General features: G+C 40.2%; 1 protein-coding gene across 2 annotated transcripts in view; it reads right to left on the minus strand.

Moving 5' to 3' along the window:
- Positions 1–19,522, minus strand: part of CDYL (chromodomain Y like) — a 191,958-nt gene that overhangs the window by 88,990 nt on the left and 83,446 nt on the right. For both annotated transcript variants that reach the window (XM_073332144.2, XM_073332143.2), the window contains exon 2: positions 1,544–2,210. In XM_073332144.2, coding sequence (XP_073188245.1) covers positions 1,544–2,210 — 667 coding nt within the window. The remainder of the gene's footprint in view (positions 1–1,543; positions 2,211–19,522) is intronic.

Raw genomic sequence — 19,522 nt, forward strand, 5'->3', positions numbered from 1 at the left:
CTTGTTTCCTCTGGTTCTTTCTCTGGATGCTAGGAGGCAACTACACCGAAGAGAGAGTACATTTGTCAGTTCACAGTGGGCATCCATACAATACTTCCTCACCATATCAGTTATCACAAAACCATTGCACGTGAACACACATCTAGCTCATCTACACCAGCGACGTATTGACAGTAAGTTTCATACGTTGAAGCCTCTTATGTTTATCTCCAGCTTCTGTTTGCGTCCTTTGAGGTTCACATTCCACATTCAGCCCACGCACTGCAAGAGTTAAAGAGTCCTGCCACCAAAGCGTGCATTAAAATGATTCCCTAATTCATCTGAAGAACAGTGGACTGGTTTGTGACCTGACACTGCAGCTTCTAGAATGAGTTCCTCACTGCCCACTGCTTTCCTATTGTGCCTGGGTTTTCAGAAAATCTGAATAGGATCAACAATGTGCGTGAGCTACAGGCAGAACCGAAGTCCTCAGAACACTCTCTTTTGTGCCCATCTGTTGTGCCTGTAGCGGCTACGTTTGCGAGGCCCAATTCTTAGTTTCCAAAACATTTTTGTCATCCCTCCAGCCTCAACAGTACACCTGCAGATTTTGGCCTCTGCATCACGTTTGCAGATGCAATTTTACACTTTTGAAAATGTAGCCCTAAAAGTGCACTTTGAAGAATATTTACAATTGTACAGAAGAGTCTAAATATGTTTACAGTTATTTGGTGTACTCTTCCCCTTGAAAGAATAAGATTTGGGAAACCAAAGGGGTGAACATGAAGTTTTTAAACAGGTTTCAATTATTAAAAAGCAGTTTGTCCTTTTATGGCATTTCAAGTTTTGTAAAACCACTTGAATAAATTCATAGCAGGTCATTGAGATATTAGTAAATTTGGTCTTTAATCTAAATAAACTTTCAATGTAAAGTGAAATATACAGCCAAATACTGATAAATTTAATCAGAATGCAAGACAGAATGCAGTTCAGAAAGAAAGTGCATATATCTGCCCATTCGGCTCAAATTTGCACAGAAACCAACCATAAGAACATTATTATTTAAACGATACCATTCTGATGGCTTTATTCCAAGCAATAGTTAGGCAAAAGATATGTAAACCAAAAGAGAGAGAACCACTGTAAAGAACCCCTACTAAAAATTACGTGACTATTTCCATCATTTATATTCCTAGCATTCATGACAAATTTGAGACTCACCTATTTAGAGAAATTTAAAGCAATGATGTAATCTTTGGGAATGGTACACTAATGTCAAGTCAAACACAGATGTATCTTACGTTGATTTTTAAAACACAAATTCCAATTGAATTCAGTGAAGAAAGCAAAAGCTGGCAAACCCCTCAAAGGCTTCTGCAGTCACAGTTATTTTAAAATAAAGCAATTGTGAAATTCTCCAGATTTGGTTTAGTACAGCAGTTATTCTCTCAATCAATCAATATACTGCTCATACAGGTCAGCTGAACAAGTAACTGTTTGCATATGACAAATAACAAAAGAGTCCAGCCAAAACGCTAATCTACATAAAAACGTACACACTTACCTTTTCCATTTATTGTTAATGCTGATGCAATTGTGGCTGTTACTGGCACTGGTAGCTGTGGCACTAATGGATGTATTCTTGGCCTGCTCCCCATCCTAGCACGCTCTGCACCAGGTCCTAATAAAGCTCCCACTGGTTTTTCTGCTGCCACTTCTGGTGCTACAGAGTCTTCTTGATCCTGTTCTATGTGGTCCAATTTATCAGGGCTTTCATTTTGAAAGTCATCAACTGCTGTCCTGCTTTTAATAGGACTTTTGGGAACAAGGATTTTGATACCTGATTTTGCAAGGTCCATATTTTTCCTGCCAGAAAGAGATGGTGAATTGTTTTTCCGGAACTTCTGGGTGGCAGTAAACAATTGATTATTTTTTGACTCCTGGTCTTTGCCAATCACTAAAGATTTAGGTGACGTCTTTGAAAAAGAGCTATTGGTAGATCTAGAAATTTGTTTTCTGGCATTATTTGGAGAGGTCCTGTTTGTCCTGGTTAATGTGCTTTCTTTTTGCTTTTCATTGTGACGCCTATTAAATTCATGTATATATTCCTCACAATTTACAAGGTGCTGTTCAGGTTCCCAGGTGTCATCTTCGCTCTCATATCCTTTCCATCGCACCAAATATTCTATTTTTCCCTTCTTGTTTTTCCTCTTGTCAACAATTCTCTCTACCTGTTGAAAGGAAAATTAAAAGTTAAACATGGATTTAGATGTAAAGAGGAAAAAATACGAGAGAGCAATTGCACATGAGATTATATGCACATGGAACACTTTTACAGGAATATAGATTAAAATATTTTTATGATTCTACCATGAGATTGTACTCTTCCACTGATGACTGGCAATGCAGTTTAATGTACCTCAGCTCGTTACTTCCATCTGATAAAATCTGTCTGGAATATCAAAAATGTTCTGATTCAGAAAATATTTTGTATGTACATGAATCTGAATATAGCGTATCTCAGTTACCACTTTGAGTGAAATCTTGGCCCATTGGAATTAAGAGATGTTTTGCCACTGACTTCGATGAGGCCAGAGTTCTTTTAACTTTAAGGAAAAAATGATTTAATAGGTTTAGACAGCAAACTGTTTATTTTACAAAACATATTGATTTAATATTGTTTGATAATCTATTTATTTAGCATGAGTCATGTGTGAAGTTATTGGTCCTAATGATATATTCTTTGGTGATCAAGGACACTGTATAGCTCAGGAATCAAGGGAGGATATGTGCCATTACATGAGGAAAGCTTTTCTTCTGGTGAAGACAAATAACTGAGAATCAGGAGAACTGGTCCTGATCCCGGCTCTGCCAGACTTGTGTGTGTCCCTGAGCAAATCACTCTGCCTCAGTTATCTCATCTCTAAAATGGGAATGGATAGTTATCTTACTTTTATAGGCAGTGAAAGAACAGCCACAGGATTTCTTCTGTTCCGCTTCCCCCACAGGAGGTGCCTTTTGCTCACCCCTTCCATCCTATCCTATTTTTGTTATGATGCTCCTGATGCTCCCCTTTCCTCCATCTTCTCCTTGTTTGTGTTTATGTGTTTTGTTTTTTAAAAGGGGCTTTTATTACTTTACTTTATTGTTGATCAGTACTTTGACCCATCATGTGCTAGGGGCTCCCATGTATGACCATACTGAATACATGTATCTAGGATTATCTCTGAAGGATACTTCTACACATCTAATTCACAAGTGTGTGGTTAACGTAAATTAATGTATATGGAGTGATTAGAAGAATGGAAGGCAATATACAAGTGCAACCATTATTGTTGAATCATATTGCAGCTGACAACAAAGTGTGTTAAATGTACAAAATTGCATGTTTGTGTATTGTATTGAACTTCAAATGTTTGCTTCATTTAGACTACATAATTATTTTAACTTCACCTACAGTAAAATCTGTATGACCTGCTGTAACAGAACTTTGTGATAGACCGCAGGTACTCTACCATAAATATCCAACCATCGGGATGTTACAAAGGCCAAATGTATAACTGGGTTCAAAAAAGAATTAGTTAAGTTCATGGATGATAGGGCCATCAATGGCTACTAGCCAAGATGGTCAGGGACGCAACTCCATGCTCTGGGTGTCCCTAAACTTCTGACTGCCAAAAGCTGAGACTGGACAACAGGGAATGGATCACTCAATTTCCCTATTCTGTTCATTCACTCTGGTCTAGATGGACCACTGGTCTGACCCAGCTGACTATTCTTACATATTGCATTTGACTAAAGCCAATAGAAGCTTTTTACCAGAATTCCCTTAATAAACATTACTTTACTGTTCAGATACATGGTACTACCACTATTACAATACACTATTTTTCACAAATTTTGTTTCAAACTGCCAAAACATTTAACTAGTGACATTTTCTAATGGCTAAACAAAGAATACTTGAAATATTTATAATTTATTTTAGAGCAGATTATATTACTCTTTTATATATTCATGGGACCGATGGAGAATGGGCTAGACATCAGAATATGAAATCAAGGCATTCACTTTTCCATAAAACAATATATGGAAAACAGCCTGAACAAAAATGTTGTCTCAGAGTGAATGAATAGAAAGTTTACCATATGGATGTAAGGAAGAACTAGCTATCAAGAACTATTGTTAAAACACAGACTGCCTAGAAGTGCTTGTCAGTGTAAACCAGAAATGTTAAATTGAAAGCAAGATGAAAGAACACAAAAACACCAGAATCTTAATCTTGTATTGTCAGAGAGTAGTAATGATGACTCTGTCTTCCTATCTCCATTTTTCTCTTGTGCTTCTGAAACAAAGATAAAAAAGCACTCACCTCAGAGAAGATGAGCTACAGATAGCAGTAAGGAAATTTATATTCTCTAAGTAAAATCTTCATAATGAACACACCTAACAGGGGCTACATCTTTCAAGGATGACCAAATACTAAGTACATGCTCTTTTAAAGTAGCAGGCAATTACACCTGTGTCATAAATATAAAGGGAAAGGTAAACACCTTTAAAATCCCTCCTGGCCAGAGGAAAAACCCTTTCATCTGTAAAGGGTGAAGAAGCTAGGATAACCTTGCTGGCACCTGACCAAAATGACCAATGAGGAGACAAGATACTTTCAAAAGCTGGGGGGAGGGAGAAACAAAGCCTCTCTCTCTCTCTGTCTGTGTGATGTTTTTTGCCGGGAACAGAACAGGAAAGGAGTTTTAGAACTTAGTAAGTAATCTAGCTAGGTATGTGTTAGATTATGATTTCTTTAAACGGCTGAGAAATTAAGCTGTGCTGAATAGAATGGATATTCCTGTCTGTGTGTCTTTTTGTAAATTAAGGTTTTGCCTAGAGGGATTCTCTATGTTTTGAATCTAATTACCCTGTAAGGTATTTACCATCCTGATTTTACAGAGGTGATTCTTTTACTTTTTCTTCTATTAAAATTCTTCTTTTAAGAATCTGATTGCTTTTTCATTGTTCTTAAGATCCAAGGGTTTGGGTCTGTGTTCACCTATGCAAATTGGTGAGGATTTTTACCAAACCTTCCCCAGGAAAGGGTGTGTAGGGTTTGGGAGGATTCTGGGGGGAAAGACGTTTCCAAACAGGCTCTTTCTCGGTTATATATCTATTAGATGTTTGGTGGTGGCAGCGATAAAGTCCAAGGGCAAAAGGTAAAATAGTTTGTACCTTGGGGAAGTTTTAACCTAAGCTGGTAAAAATAAGCTTAGGAGGTTTTCATGCAGGTCCCCACATCTGTGCCCTAGAGTTCAGAGTGGGGAAGGAACCTTGACAACCTGCATACAGGAAGACACCTCAAAGACATAACAGATAAATTGCTGAACAATAAATACAATTTTTTCCCCCTAGCCAGATGATTTGTAGAGCAGACGCAGCAAAAGCATGAAAAGCACTCTGAACAAAAAGTTATCGTTGCTCTTTTAAAAGTTTACAACTGAACATTGACTTAATACAGTTTTGAAATTTTACTATGCAGAAGAAAATGCTGCTTTTAACCATCTCAATTTAAATGAAAACAAGCACAGAAACAGTTTTCTTACCTTGTCAATTTTTTTTTAAACTTTCCCTTTATTTTTGAGTAGTTTATGTACAACACAGCACTGTACTATATTCACTTTTTTTAATCTCTGCTGCTGCCTGATTGCGTAAGTCTGGTTCCAAATGACGTGTGTGGTTGACCGGTCAGTTATAACACTGGTGTTCATAATTCTGATGGTCTACTATATTTATATGATAATGCCTATAAATCTCAATCAAGGATCAGGGCACCATAAGGACAAGCAATAGAAAACAATATCTACCTCAGAGAGCTTAATATCTCAATGCCAGACAAGCCATAGCAGGTGGACAAAACAAACAGATAGGATATGGGTGTACTGGGAAGAAGAGTTCAGACCTTATGGCCCTCGCAGGCTGAGCTCACCACCTTTCTGCACCCTCTGTCCCCCTCACAATGTCGATGTGTGGTAGGACTCAGAAGGAGGTGAGTGTAGAGTGAGGAGTGCCTACCTTGAGTTATGGGTTATATAGGGTTATAGTAGGAGCCTTATAACCCCAGCATGGAAACCACTTAAATACCTAGTATATGAAGGTATGGGTGATAGATGGATAGTATCCTTGCCCTGTGTTTAAGTTAATAAAAGTTGCAGCCTATTGCTTAAAAGCCACCCTCATTTCATCAGTATGTCTGGATCAACAGAGTTGGGCAGAAAGGCAGAAGTCACAGTTCCCCACTTGCAGAACAAATGCTAGATGATTGCAAATTTGTAGGCTTCATGCCAGAGATGCTGGAAACAACTGGCTTTTGGTAATTACTGGATATTAGACAATCAGCCATCTTCTGCCACAGAACACATTATCCCTGGATAACAGCTATTACTTAGATTGCTGTAGTGCCCAAAATGTGCTACCAAAGATTGGCTTCCAAACAACAAGTAGAAGATCCAGTCTTTGTGTTGAAGAGAATATATATTCTAAAAAGACAAAGATAGACTAAAGGTGGAGGCAGGAATGGTATGTATCAGACAAGCAACATGATATGGGTGGCAACAGGCACACTTCCTAGTTTTATTTATTTTTACACATATTATCCCTCCCCACCACTCACAATTCAGTTTGTGGTAGTAATGTACATTGTTATATAAAGAAAGGCATGTTCTAATGGCCAGAGCACAGGAACATCTGAGTTCTAATCCCAGCTCTGACAACACATATCTGTGGCTTTAGGCAGGTCACTTAACCTCTGTGTCTCAGTTTTCCCATCTGTAAACTGGTCATAATATTGTCCTCCCTCCAGCGGATGTGGTGAGAATTAGTTAATGTTGGTCACTTTTTTCGAAGAGGTAAAAGCACTATGTAATTGCTAAGCATTATTAATGAAGGTAACTGAAGCAGATATAAATAAGAAAAAATAGTTTATTGTACGTTTCCAGAGAACCCCAACTATGGTATCTTAAAACCATTCTCTTCAAGATCTGCAAACTGAAATAAACAGCACTGAAATTATACTAGCATGCAAGTAGTACAATTCTTAAAGATTGTCAAAAAGCTGCAGAAAACTAATATTTAGACATCAACACCCTTACTTGCTACATCAAGCAAACAACATGGAACACTAGAACCCATTAATACAGGAGAATTTAGTTAAGGTGATAAACACCCAAGCTGTTCCTGTCAGGAACAGAGATGGAAATAAGTGGGACAACTACCAACAAATCAAAAAGTTTTAGGATTCAGTGGGAATTGCAAGTGGAAAATAAGCAGCAACCATAATCTTTCAAGAGAGTGAAAAGAAGACAAGAACTTGATTCTGGAAGCAACAGGAAACATGGTTTTCAGAGTTGTAGTAGAAAGAAACAGCACAAGCACAGACTGAAATAACAGCAAATAGCGGAAGGAGCACAGGATTTTGATCCTTTTCAGGGTCAGTATTAATGGACGGGAAAGCAATCCAGAAACAGGGCCTAGCCAATAATGTTCAGAGACCTAAAGTAAACAATTAATCAGCTGAATCATGAATGAACAAGGATTGGCTAAAGGTGCAGTAACTAGTGTGCTGTGCACCATGTTTGAAGATGAAGAAAATATTTTAAAAGTTGAAACTTTATTTTACACTAGGGGAACAACTATGTTACTCTGCATTTCAATAGCAGCTCACAGCCATTGTAAGCTCACGCCAATGATTCTGTGTCCCATTCAGAACAGAGCTCTTCACACCCACATCTTGCATAACACTCCATCTGTCCCATGTGACCAAGACAGGATCTCAGATTTGCATAGTAGGAGGTCCCAATTTTTACCTGAGAGGTATTCATTAAAGCCATTTTTAGCCTCAGAATTCAACCTTGCTTGGTGCTTCAGCCTATTACCATGAAAAAAGTAATTATGTTCCCCACCCCCACAACTGCAAGTGCCAGTCACCATGCTTAATATTTCTGGCTAAAGAAAGAAATTCCAAGTTCTAGTGAATGCTTCCCCACACCTCAGACAAAAAGGGCTGCACACACAGTGGCACACTGCTACATTCAACGTGGGAGTTGAGCTTCTGGCTCCAACACTCCCAGTCAACTTGGGAAGCAGACTCTCATTACCAGCTGAATCCAGGTCTCCTGCTTCACACTATTTACCACAGATTTTTTGGAATGATTCTTAATTTCCTATGTTTATGGCATAAATTAGTTGCATAAGAAGTTCATTAGGCAAAGGTACATAAACATAAGTCACTAAAGGCCAACAAAAATTTACAAAACAAAAACAACTAACAATTTACAAATAATCTTGAAGAAATCCAAAATGATACAACCTCAGAGTTATTTGTATCAGCTCAAGCGGTTAGATAAATGAAATTTAATCATTGTGTCTTGTAAACTGCCAGGTCATTTTGGATCTCTAGCAGCAACTTTTTTGCACTTCAGATCAACTTTCAGTCACTGAATCAGAATTTCACTACAATCAGACTTCTGAAAAGTCAAGCAGCAGGTTGTTCTAATATTTGAAATTTAAATATTAATGCACCTTTTTAAAAGAGATCGTTTGCACAAGAAATATAAGCACAAGGATTCTGGACCACATTCTATCGGAAAGTATTTCAGTATGGACTGCAAAATATTTTGTAAATGGTTCTGGGCCCTTTTTTCCTAGTTTTTAATGACGAAAAGTTCACTCCTGACACACACACACTCTTCTCTCACCCTCACCCCTGCAAGGATTTTTTTAAAAACCTTATAATAATCAAGAATGTCAAGTCCGCTTTCCCTTGAAGTGGTGGTTCTCAGCTCTCAAGGATGCTTATTGTGAGCTCTTGCTCAGTAACAGAAGGATGGAGCTGAACCTTTAACAAACACAACTTCTTTAAAGCATTCACATTAGTCATTTTAACTACACAGATGTTAACAATAAATAAAAAGCAAAGACTGAAACAGTCTTATTTAAAAAAAAACCTTCCCTTCCTAAATTGCTTAGCTTTCCACCTTTTGATTTTCATCTAGTCTCCATAGCATGTACTTTACATAGCGCTTTCCCAGAAAATTTTATTGTGTTTAAATTGTTCCAACATAATTGTCGAGAGCCGAATCAGCTGTTACATAATGCTGACCACGTCTGACCGGTCAGTCTACACCCAGTCAACATTGGGTCAGCTAGTTGCAGTTAAACCGTGGTGAAGGTGCTGGAGTTTGGACAAGATGTAAAAACCTGATTGACAGATGAACTGCTCAGGGAATTGTTAATTGAATTAGTCTTTAAGTCACCAAGACCAAAATAAGATAGACAAAGTAATATTTGGCTGAAGTACATAACTGGACAAATTATTCACTACGAATATAATATGAGTTTAATCCTTTTTTCTGTTTCTGAATTATCCACAAACATGCCACTATTTTTACAAATATATTCATTATTCACAACTGTTCAATAAATAGTTTGTGGGAACAAATTTTAGCCTATAGTTTGTTTGCACATTGGTGACAAAATAAATATTTGTATAGTGATTAAAGTGCACATAAAAAGAGCTTTTGGATGTGTTCATGACAGCTCTTTTGCTGCAAATGAGTACTAATATTTATTCAATGTGCTCAATCATAATGGCTCTATCTATGCAAGAAAATACAAAAGTCCTTTCAGAATGCAAATCTAAGAGGTATGTATAATACAATCAAGAAAGCAATCAGTCCTTCATCTGAGAAGACTGTCCCACTCAAATCTCTAAATGGAGAATTCACAATTGACAGAAACAAAGAAATAACAGAAACAAGCAACCCCCCCCCCCCCGAGAAAACCTGGATTTGTGCTGGAAATGGCCCAACTTGATTATCATACACATTGTAAGGAGAGTGATCACTTTAGATAAGCTATTGCCAGCAGGAGAGTGGGGTGGGGGGAGGTATTTTTTCATGCTTTGTGTGTATAAAAGATCTTCTACACTTTCCACAGTATGCATCCGATGAAGTGAGCTGTAGCTCACGAAAGCTTATGCTCAAATAAATTGGTTAGTCTCTAAGGTGCCACAAGTACTCCTTTTCTTTTTGCGAATACAGACTAACACGGCTGTTACTCTGAAACCTGCCAGTATGCTGTGTGAGTACAAGAAAGTGATGGCTAACCAGGAGCTCCCGCTCCACCACAATCTCATTCACTCGCCTCACATTTGCCTTACGTCCTGCCAACCATCCTGGACAGCTGGAGAAACTCTTCTGTTGTCCAACTTCAACCCAGAAGACACCTGGTGGATAGAATGGGCAGTCTCTGATGTAAACAACAAGCACCTCACACGTGACCCTACCATTGAACTGTCTGGTTCCTTGCTCTGCTGAAGACAGTGGACGACCATTTACATGGAAGAGAAGTACACATAATGCACAAATGGAGAACCAAGGATTCACCACAGTGTGAACACGGAGACCTTCAAACCATCCAATACATTGTGAACCAAGTGTCCAGGAGATATAGCAAAAGTGCACTCTGCATTTCCTGAAATGGATTTCAAACCTATTAACTTGTAAATGTTGCTATTTCCATATGAAAGAAAATTTAAAGAATAATATAACTATACTGAAAACTATGCATTATAGTCTTGGATTAAAAGTTAGTTTCCAGGGAATCATATATCTTGATGGGTACCTGAGGACTGTCACACACACTGCTGAAGAGCTTAACGTAGAACCATCTATAAACAAACTTGAAAATGCAACTGTCACCCCACCCTGGCTAGCCAATTATGTAATGTATTGCTCAATTGTCCACTGTTGCAATAACACAGAAAGGTCAATGGAAAACCATCAAAGATAAAGTACAAACATCAAAGCCACTTGCAGGTAAAAAGGAACATTATAACAGACAGCAGAGTGCCCTGTCTGGAAATAAAGATAAAAAACTGATTCACAGGGTAGGGAAAGACACTCTCTATCCGTTCACTGAGGACACATCTTGCTGAGCATAGGTGATTCATAAAACATTGGATTCTGGTTCCTGGGAACTGAATTCTAGGGGGAAAACCTACTTTATTAGATTGGAAAGGTAATACTAATAAGTGTAGGTCCTAGTACACGTTTTATGGTTTTGTTTCATATTGTAATGTTTATATCACTCTCTCTTGTTTCTAGTGGAACCTATCTTTAATAAAACAAAAGAAAGTTTATTTAAGTGCTCACAAGTTGTGTGTGTTATACAGGAGTTATACAATTCAAGGTAAAACAAATAAACTGGGGTACACAGCTCCTCTGGGAGCAGAGACTCTGGGATTTCTGAGAGTGTCAGGGTCTGGATATCACAGGGGAATGCTTCAAGGGGTCTCAGGTGCATCTCTTGTTAACCTGGAAGGCAAAGATAGCGCCGGCATAGCCCAGAGGAGAGTGCTTGAGTGGCTGACAGGTTGGTGGTGTCAGGGAGCTAACACTCTGCTATCACAGGCAAGACTCCCTCTCAGTGGAGGTCGGGGGTAACAAGATGACTCTCAGTCCTGGGTACCTGACTGTCACACAGACTATTAAAGAACTTAATATTGAACCATCTATAAATGGACTTGAAAAGGAAATTGTCTCTTAGCACCAGAAAAGGCCACAGGAAAAGATGGAATTCCAGCTAAAGTACTGAAGCAAGAAGGGCAGATTGTGCTTAAACATCTGCACAATGCCATGCTTCCCTGCTGAAGGAAAGGTGGAGTACCACAAGACATGACGGATGCCACCATCGTAACACTGTATAAAAACAAAGAAGATTGAAGTGATTGTAACAACTACACAAAAATCTCTTTTCTTAAAGTTGCTGGCAAGACATTTGCACAGGGCATTCTCAAAAGACTGCAAGTTCTTGCCAAACATGTGTATCCAGGGAGTCAGTGCGGCTTCTGAGCCAGTAGATGAACTATTGACATGGTCTTTGCACTACGGCAACCAAAAGAAAAGTGTCAAGAACAAGAAAAACCTCTCTACTTGTCCTTCATAAATCTTACAAATGCTTTTGACTTAGTCAGCACAAATGGCATTTTCCAGTTTCCCCTCCCCCTTTTTCTCACTGTATTTTCAGAGATTCATAGATTTTAAGGCAAGATGAGACTGTTACATCTTTAGGTGGTCATCTTGCACACCAGAAGCCATTCAATTTTACCCCGCTAACTCATATTAAGCCCAACACACTGGGCTTGATTAAAGCATCTATCTTCCAGAAAGGCATTCTATCTTGACTGGAAGATATTAAGAAATATTAAAAAGGGATGGAAAATAAGACTGAACTACCATAATGCCATTATATAAATCCATGGTGAGCCCACACCTTGAATACAGTGTCCGGTTCTGATTGCCCCATTTCAAAAAGCATACAGTAGAACTTGGAAAGGGTTCAGAGAAGAGAAACAAAGATGATCAAGGGTACAGAATGGCTTCCAACTGAGGAGAGACTAAAGGGATTAGACCTGTTCGTCTGGCTTTAGCTTCCAGCTTCATTGGTTCTTATTATGCCTTTCTCTTCTAGATTAAAGAGTCCTTTAGTACCTGGTATTTTCTCCCTGTGAATCTATTTACACACCGTAATCAAGTCACATCTCAATCTTCTTTTTGATAAACTAAACAGATTGAATTGTTTAAGAGATTACTATAAGGCATTTTCTCCAGCCCTTGAATCATTTAGTGATTCTTTTCTGAACCCTCTCCAAATTTCAACATCCTTTTTAAAATGCAGACACCAGAACTGAATGCAGTATTCTAGTATCAGTCTCACCAATGCTGTATTTACAGAGGTAAAAATCACTTCCCCACTCTTATTCACTACTCCCCCATTTACACATCCAAGGATCACATTAGCTCTTTTTTGTCACAGCATCACCCTGGCAGTGCATGTTTAGATGTTTGTCCATTATGACCCCCTGAATCCTTTCCAGAATCACTACTTTCCAGGATATAGTCCTCCATTCTATAGGTATGCCCTGCATTCTTTGTTCCTAGAAGTAATACAAAGCATTTGGTGGTATTAAAGCAGCATTTCTCAAATGCGCCCACCATGGCTGCATGTGGCAACCAGGGGCTTTTCTTGCGGCCACAGCCTCCTGGGCTGTGATGGAGGGGGAGAACAAAGTAGAGCCCCCTCCCCCTCCCTGTTGCTCCTGGATACTGGGGGCAACAGCAGGGGTTGGGCCCTGTCCCCCTCTGCAGTCACCTGGGGCACAACACTGTAGGAGCAGGCAGCCAGCAAGTTCCCCACCTTTCTATGGGAGGCAGGGCTCAGGCTTTGGGCTTCAGCCCTGGGGTGACCGGGCAGTAAGCTCTGTCTGTGGGGCTTCAGGCTCCAGCCCTGGACTCTCGCTGCGCAGTGGCAGGCCCCAGGCTCCAGCCTGATGGCTTCAGGCTCTGTCCCTGGACCTCATCCTATGGCCATGGGGCTTTGGGCTCTGGCTGTGGGGCTTCAGGTTCCAGCCCCCCACTGCCTCCTCCAGCCTCATCTCCCCTGGCCCCCACTGCCTCCCCCAACCCTCCATCAATGGCTTAATTTGTCCCCAGGTTTGCCAGGCTGATTAAGTTTGCTGTGAAAAGTGATACCCCAATATAACGCGACCTGATATAACACGAATTCGGCTATAACGCAGTAAAGCAGTGCTCTGGGGGGCGGGGCTGCGCTCTCTGGCGGATCAGCGCGTCAGCACGTCTGGCTCCGACACGCTGCTCTAAGCAGCGTGTTAAGGGTGCCAGGCCGGGGCCAAGGGGTTGGATAAGGTTGGCAGAAGGTCTTGGGGAGCTGTCAGGGGGGGGGGTGGGGGGGGTGGATGGTTTGAAAGTTCTGGGGGCGGGGCGGTCAGGGGAAGGGGGCATTGGATAGGGTGTGGGAGTGCCGGGGGGCCTGTCAGGGGCCAGGGAGCAGGGGGGCTGGGGTCCTTGGGGGTGATTAGGGACGGGGCGCTCTCTGGAGGGGGCGGGCAAGGGACAAGGAGCAGGGAGCCTAGATAGGGGGTGGGGTCTTGGGGGGGTGGTTGGGGTGGGGGGGTCTCTGGAGGGGGTAGTCAGGGGACAAGGAACGGGGGAGGGTTCGATGAGTTGGAGGTTCTGAGGGGTCAGTCTGGGGGCGGGAAGTGACTATGAATAATGGAAATGCTCGAGGCCAAAGCAAGTTCAATATAACGCAGTTTCACCTATAACGCAGTAAGATTTTTTGGCTCCCGAGGACCGCGTTGTATCGGGGTAGAGGTGTATTTGTATGTTTGTTAATATCACTTTTCACAACAGACTTACTAGCCGCACTCTGAGGCCACCAAAAAATTTGTCCTGAGAACCCCTGTATTAAAGTGCATATTGTTTGAATAGTCTAAATTACCAAGTGACCCACATTACTCTGTATGATTTGCCCTATCTTCATAATCATTTGCCATTCTGCCAATCTTTGTGTAATCTGCAAATGTTATCTGCAGTGATTTTTCTATTTACTTCCAATATTTTTATCAATGATCTGTGTTGGATCATATTAAAGAAGTTCTGTATTAAAATCACAAATGAGTTTGATTCCCCAGAGTTTAAATTCCAGGGTATTACCAATTAAGAGGTCTCTTGGTTTTTGGTACTGTTTCTCTCCCTCTATGTGTGAAACTTGCAAGCTGCTAATTGTGTTAGTACATTCTAAGACAGAGTCTGTTCTCAAAGCAATTCACAGAGAGAGAGACTCAAAGCAATACTCTAACAACAGAAACAGCACCCAGAGACTCCCCGCCCTTTTGTTGTATTAACCATTGTGATTAAAATAGAGATAGAGGATGTATGTGGATGGATGCTTGGTGTGGATAATAACTGAATGATCGGGGAGGTGCCAGCCTAAGAATCCAGTGTCCATCGGCTGAAGAAGGTGTCAAGTGGAAATAACCAGAGGACCCCACCCGGAGGGCAGACTGGAATCTACCCAACAGCCTCAAGAATGGGAGAACCAAAGAACAAGATAACATCTTGGAGCCGTCAGGAATGTGCTATCTGCTGATTGATTCAGCAACAGCATGATGAAGCAATTCCCATAGACTGGCATAGGAAGAAATTCCTATAAAAATAGACTCTAAAAAGTGAGAATTTTGGGGTCTGATTCTGCAAACCAACTTCCAGGAGCATCAGATGAGCATCTGACAAGGCCCTGCTCCCTCCTCATGTCCAGGCCACCTGGCCAGTGGCTTGGCATGAGCAACTCTAAGGCTGGTAACTATGATAACAACCTTGCAGAACCTGTGTGTGTGTGTGTATGAATGAATGTGTGAATAAATATGAGATTGAATGGAATGTTATAGCTATAACTAACTGCTTACTATGATTCTTTCTGTATTCACAATAAATGTGGTATTTTGCCTTTTTCCCTTTAATAAGATCCTGCTGGTTTTTATTTTATTGGTACAACATTTTGGTGGAGAATTGCGAAAGGGGGAATATTGGTAAAAAACCTCAGTTATTGTAAATATTGGTGTGCACACCGCCAGCTCTAGTGAGCTAGGCATTTCTATTAGGTTAACCAGACCTGCTGGCCTCGAAGAAGGTAGCAGGGGACCTGCTGGCCTCCGAGAAGGTAGCAGGAAAAACAGATTAAACCAGACCTGCTGGCCTCCGAGAAGGTAGCAGGGGACCTGCTGGCCTCCGAAAAGGTAGCAGGAAAAACAGATTAAACCAGACCTGCTGGCCTCCGAGAAGGTAGCAGGGGACCTGCTGGCCTCCGAGAAGGTAGTAGGGAAAACAGATTAAACCAGACCTGCTGGCCTCCGAGAAGGTAGCAGGGGACCTGCTGGCCTCCGAGAAGGTAGCAGGAAAAACAGATTAAACCAGACCTGCTGGCCTCCGAGAAGGTAGCAGGGGACCTGCTGGCCTCCGAGAAGGTAGTAGGGAAAACAGATTAAACCAGACCTGCTGGCCTCCGAGAAGGTAGCAGGGAAGAACAGGTTAACTGGACCTGCTGGCCTCCGAGAAGGTAGCAGGGAGAAACAGGTTAACCAGACCTGCTGGCCTCTGAGAAGGTAGCAGGGAGAAATAGGTTAACTGGACCTGCTGGCCTCTGGGAAGGTAGCAGGGGACCTGCTGGCCTCCGGGAAGGTAGCAGGGGGAAAAACGCATAGATTAAGCTATGATTTCAGAATCTAGGCTGTGTCACTTGCTAAGTAATACCAGCAGTGACAAAGAGATTGAAATATCCATGTTAAGATGTTTAAAAGAAAACAGGGTAAGCCAGTACCAGAGGGAGGAATGGAGTCAGAAGGAACTCCAACCTCACCTTTTGTTAAAGAAATTACACCTTTTAAACAAATCCTTCAAAAATGTGGGCACAGTCCTTGGACTAAACAAGCCCTAGCTGATGTCTGCACTATTTCGGACCTAGAGGATAGATTGGCTCAGTATATCCTCATATACAAACCTTCTAGTGCTGCCAAAAGAGATGCAGCAGCAATTTGGTTGTTGTGGGAGGCATGTAAGGATTCTTCCCTCCGCTTGTCTTCATGTAAAGAGGAAAAGGCACAAATGGAAAAGGGAGCAGACAATTGGAAGGTGCTGGCTACAAATATCCAAAGCCAGCTGAAAATAGTGAAAGAGGCACTCCAGGAATACAAAAAGAGTGAAAAAGTTAACTCTGCAGAGGCTGGAGGGAGGCAGGTAAAGGGGGAGAAGGTCCTATGTACGGCACCCCCAGGCATAATTACAAAGAGAAAAGAGAGTAAAAAAAAAAAAAAAAAAAAGTTAACTCTGCAGAGGCTGGAGGGAATTAAGCAGTTAAACTTTGTATTTCACCCAAACAACTTTTAACCGAAAATGTTAAAAAGGAAAAGTGTTAGAGCATTCTTGGTTTCTTTGCAGCCATTCTGAAAGAAAAATGGGCCCTTTTCCAAAGGAATGTCCGTAAATTAGCCAGGCAAAAATAAACTATCTGATTAAAATCATTTGACTGGACAATTTAGTCAAATTTGCTAAAAGAACATAAGAGGGTTCTATTGGAACTTAACTGCCTCAAATGTATAAAGGGAATGTAAGATGTAAAAAACAGAGCAGTGTGGAAGGGATGTTAAGGAAAAGAAAATGTGTATGTATCTGTCTGTGTGTGTGTAAATATGTAAAGTTCTAAGGACCAGTTAGTTTTGTTTTTGTTAATGCCACTAAAAATCCATTTGACTCTTTAATTCAAAGTTGCAAAACTGACAGACCTTTTTGCTAGACACAGGTAATTAGTGTTGTTTGGCTTTGGGATTTGGCATTTAACCCTTAAAAGGTAACTCAATGCTTTACAAAATTTAAAATGTTTTTAAGTTGTGGCTGCAGCAGGGCAGTCAAAATCAGGAGAATATAAAAAAAAAATATTTTGGATTCTTTTTGTTTGTTTTTTGTTTGTTTGTTTTTGTAACAAAATAGCAGATGAGAGTTGTAGTAAAAAAAAAATTAAAAAAAGACAGTGCCTCTCTGAAGCAACAGCAGGGGTGAGGTGCACAAAACAAAAAGAAGCAATGTTAGAAACACTGAGTCTTAAAATGGCTCTGAGTAATCAGACTGTCACTTTGATAAAGGTACATGAAAACTCTGTAAGCAAAAAAAGAAATAGTGACACCTTATGTAAAAATGGATCTGGATAATGTTATAGAAGTTAAACTATGGAAGGAATGTGCATTTGCCCCAGAACATGTGCAGGATATATTGTAGAAGGGGCAAAAGAAATGCAAACATACCATGCTACTTAATTAAAATGCTATTAGGGCTCCAAAGGGAGCCACAATAGGTTGGGTTTTCTTTTTCAGATTGCTGTGTGTTTTGGAAGCAGAAGTTAAAAGTAATCAAAACTCTGGTGAAAGTTGATTGTGTCCCTTTTAAGATAGAGTCTCTGAGCTGCTGATGGCTTTAAATCCAAAAGCAGGAAGTTTCTGTGAAAATGCAAATTACCTAAATGATAAAGGAAGGAAAGAACTAGCAGCACAAAGGAGCTGCAGATAAAGGACATACCTAGTCAGCAAACAAATTGTCTAAATAAAAGTCATGGGATAACAAGATAATTTTAATAAATTTAATGATAATAAGTATCCCTGTAACAACGTATAGTGTGTATGATTTTTGGAAAAATCCTTTAAGGTCGTATGGTAATGATGCTTCTCAGTTATTACCTGTAAATAAAACTTAAAGCTTAACACAGCAGAAAAAACATTATAAACTTGGTCTGCTGTATAAGAAGGAAAACTCAGGGATTTAATGACTAAACAGTGGGATAATTTCCCCATAACCCTTAAAAGATAAAAGCCTTTGAAACCTGGCCTGCCTATAGAACAAAAACAGGAAAATATGGGGGCAATTTCTCTGTTTTGCCTGCAATCAGCAAGGGTATTTGTAAAAGAAATATTTTAAGCAATAATCTGCCACCCCAAAAGGGGTAGAAACATGTTCTTTTTGTCTTTCAGAAAATCAGGAAAAGCTGCCAGCTGAAAAGCAACCCAATACCATGAATCTACTGTCACAATAGAAATTGTGTTCTGTGTTCTATGTTTTGTCTTGTGTTTTGTGTTGTTGCTAGCACTGTTGTGTGTTAAAAAAAAAATACTGAAGACCTGTAGGAACTTAAAAATAAATTAAGCTTTCTGTCCCAGCTACAGGACAGCCTGATACAAAAACAAGTACATGCCAATGTAGACTTGGTCCAAACTGGTCTGGGTAACCTAAAAGACCAATGGAATCTTTAGTAATGGCTTAATACTACCACATGGCTTATCCATAAGAAAAAAAAAATATTAGAAATAGGAAACTACACAGCCATAGCTATGGGATGCACTGAAATGCAGATACTTGCACTAGCTACTTTGGAACACAAAATGTTCTGGGTCATACTGGGAAATATTAAGGGTTTGATGCATTTGTTAAAAAAGAAAGAGATCATTGTTTGACACTTATCAATATGAATGGATGCAATATGTTTCCAGTATTGTAAACCAGACTTGTTAATGGGAGAAATTGTTGTCAAAATTGCACACCAACAGTCCCTGGAGGCAAAGGTATTGAAGGTTAACCCACTCCCCATATTACACATGGGATCCTTTTGGCTACCCTGGACCTTGAGCCAGTGGGCTGGGGAGGGAGGGAAGCTATTGGACACTAGAGGTTGTACCGAATGGACTCCTCAAAAGTGGGTGTGCCTCACCTTGCCTGTTTCCCCAGAACCTTGTAGTAAAGATACATCACTAGGATCATGTATGTGGCATGAATTGGAATCACAAACTCAAATTGCCTCACAGTACTTTCTCTTGAATAGGCTACATAGAAAGTGACACTGACGATTATAAATCTTAGTGTCAAAAGGGGGATTATGTTGGATCATATTAAAGAAGTTCTGTATTAAAATCACAAATGAGTTTGATTCCCCAGAGTTTAAATTCCAGGGTATTACTAATTAAGAGGTCTCTTGGTTTTTGGTACTGTTTCTCTCCCTCTATGTATGAAACTTGCAAGCTGCTAATTGTGTTAGTACATTCTAAGACAGAGTCTGTTCTCAAAGCAATTCACAAGAGAGAGAGACTCAAAGCAA

This window comes from Lepidochelys kempii, chromosome 2 (genome assembly GCF_965140285.1).
Source record: "Lepidochelys kempii isolate rLepKem1 chromosome 2, rLepKem1.hap1, whole genome shotgun sequence".
Classification (NCBI taxonomy): domain Eukaryota; kingdom Metazoa; phylum Chordata; order Testudines; family Cheloniidae; genus Lepidochelys; species Lepidochelys kempii.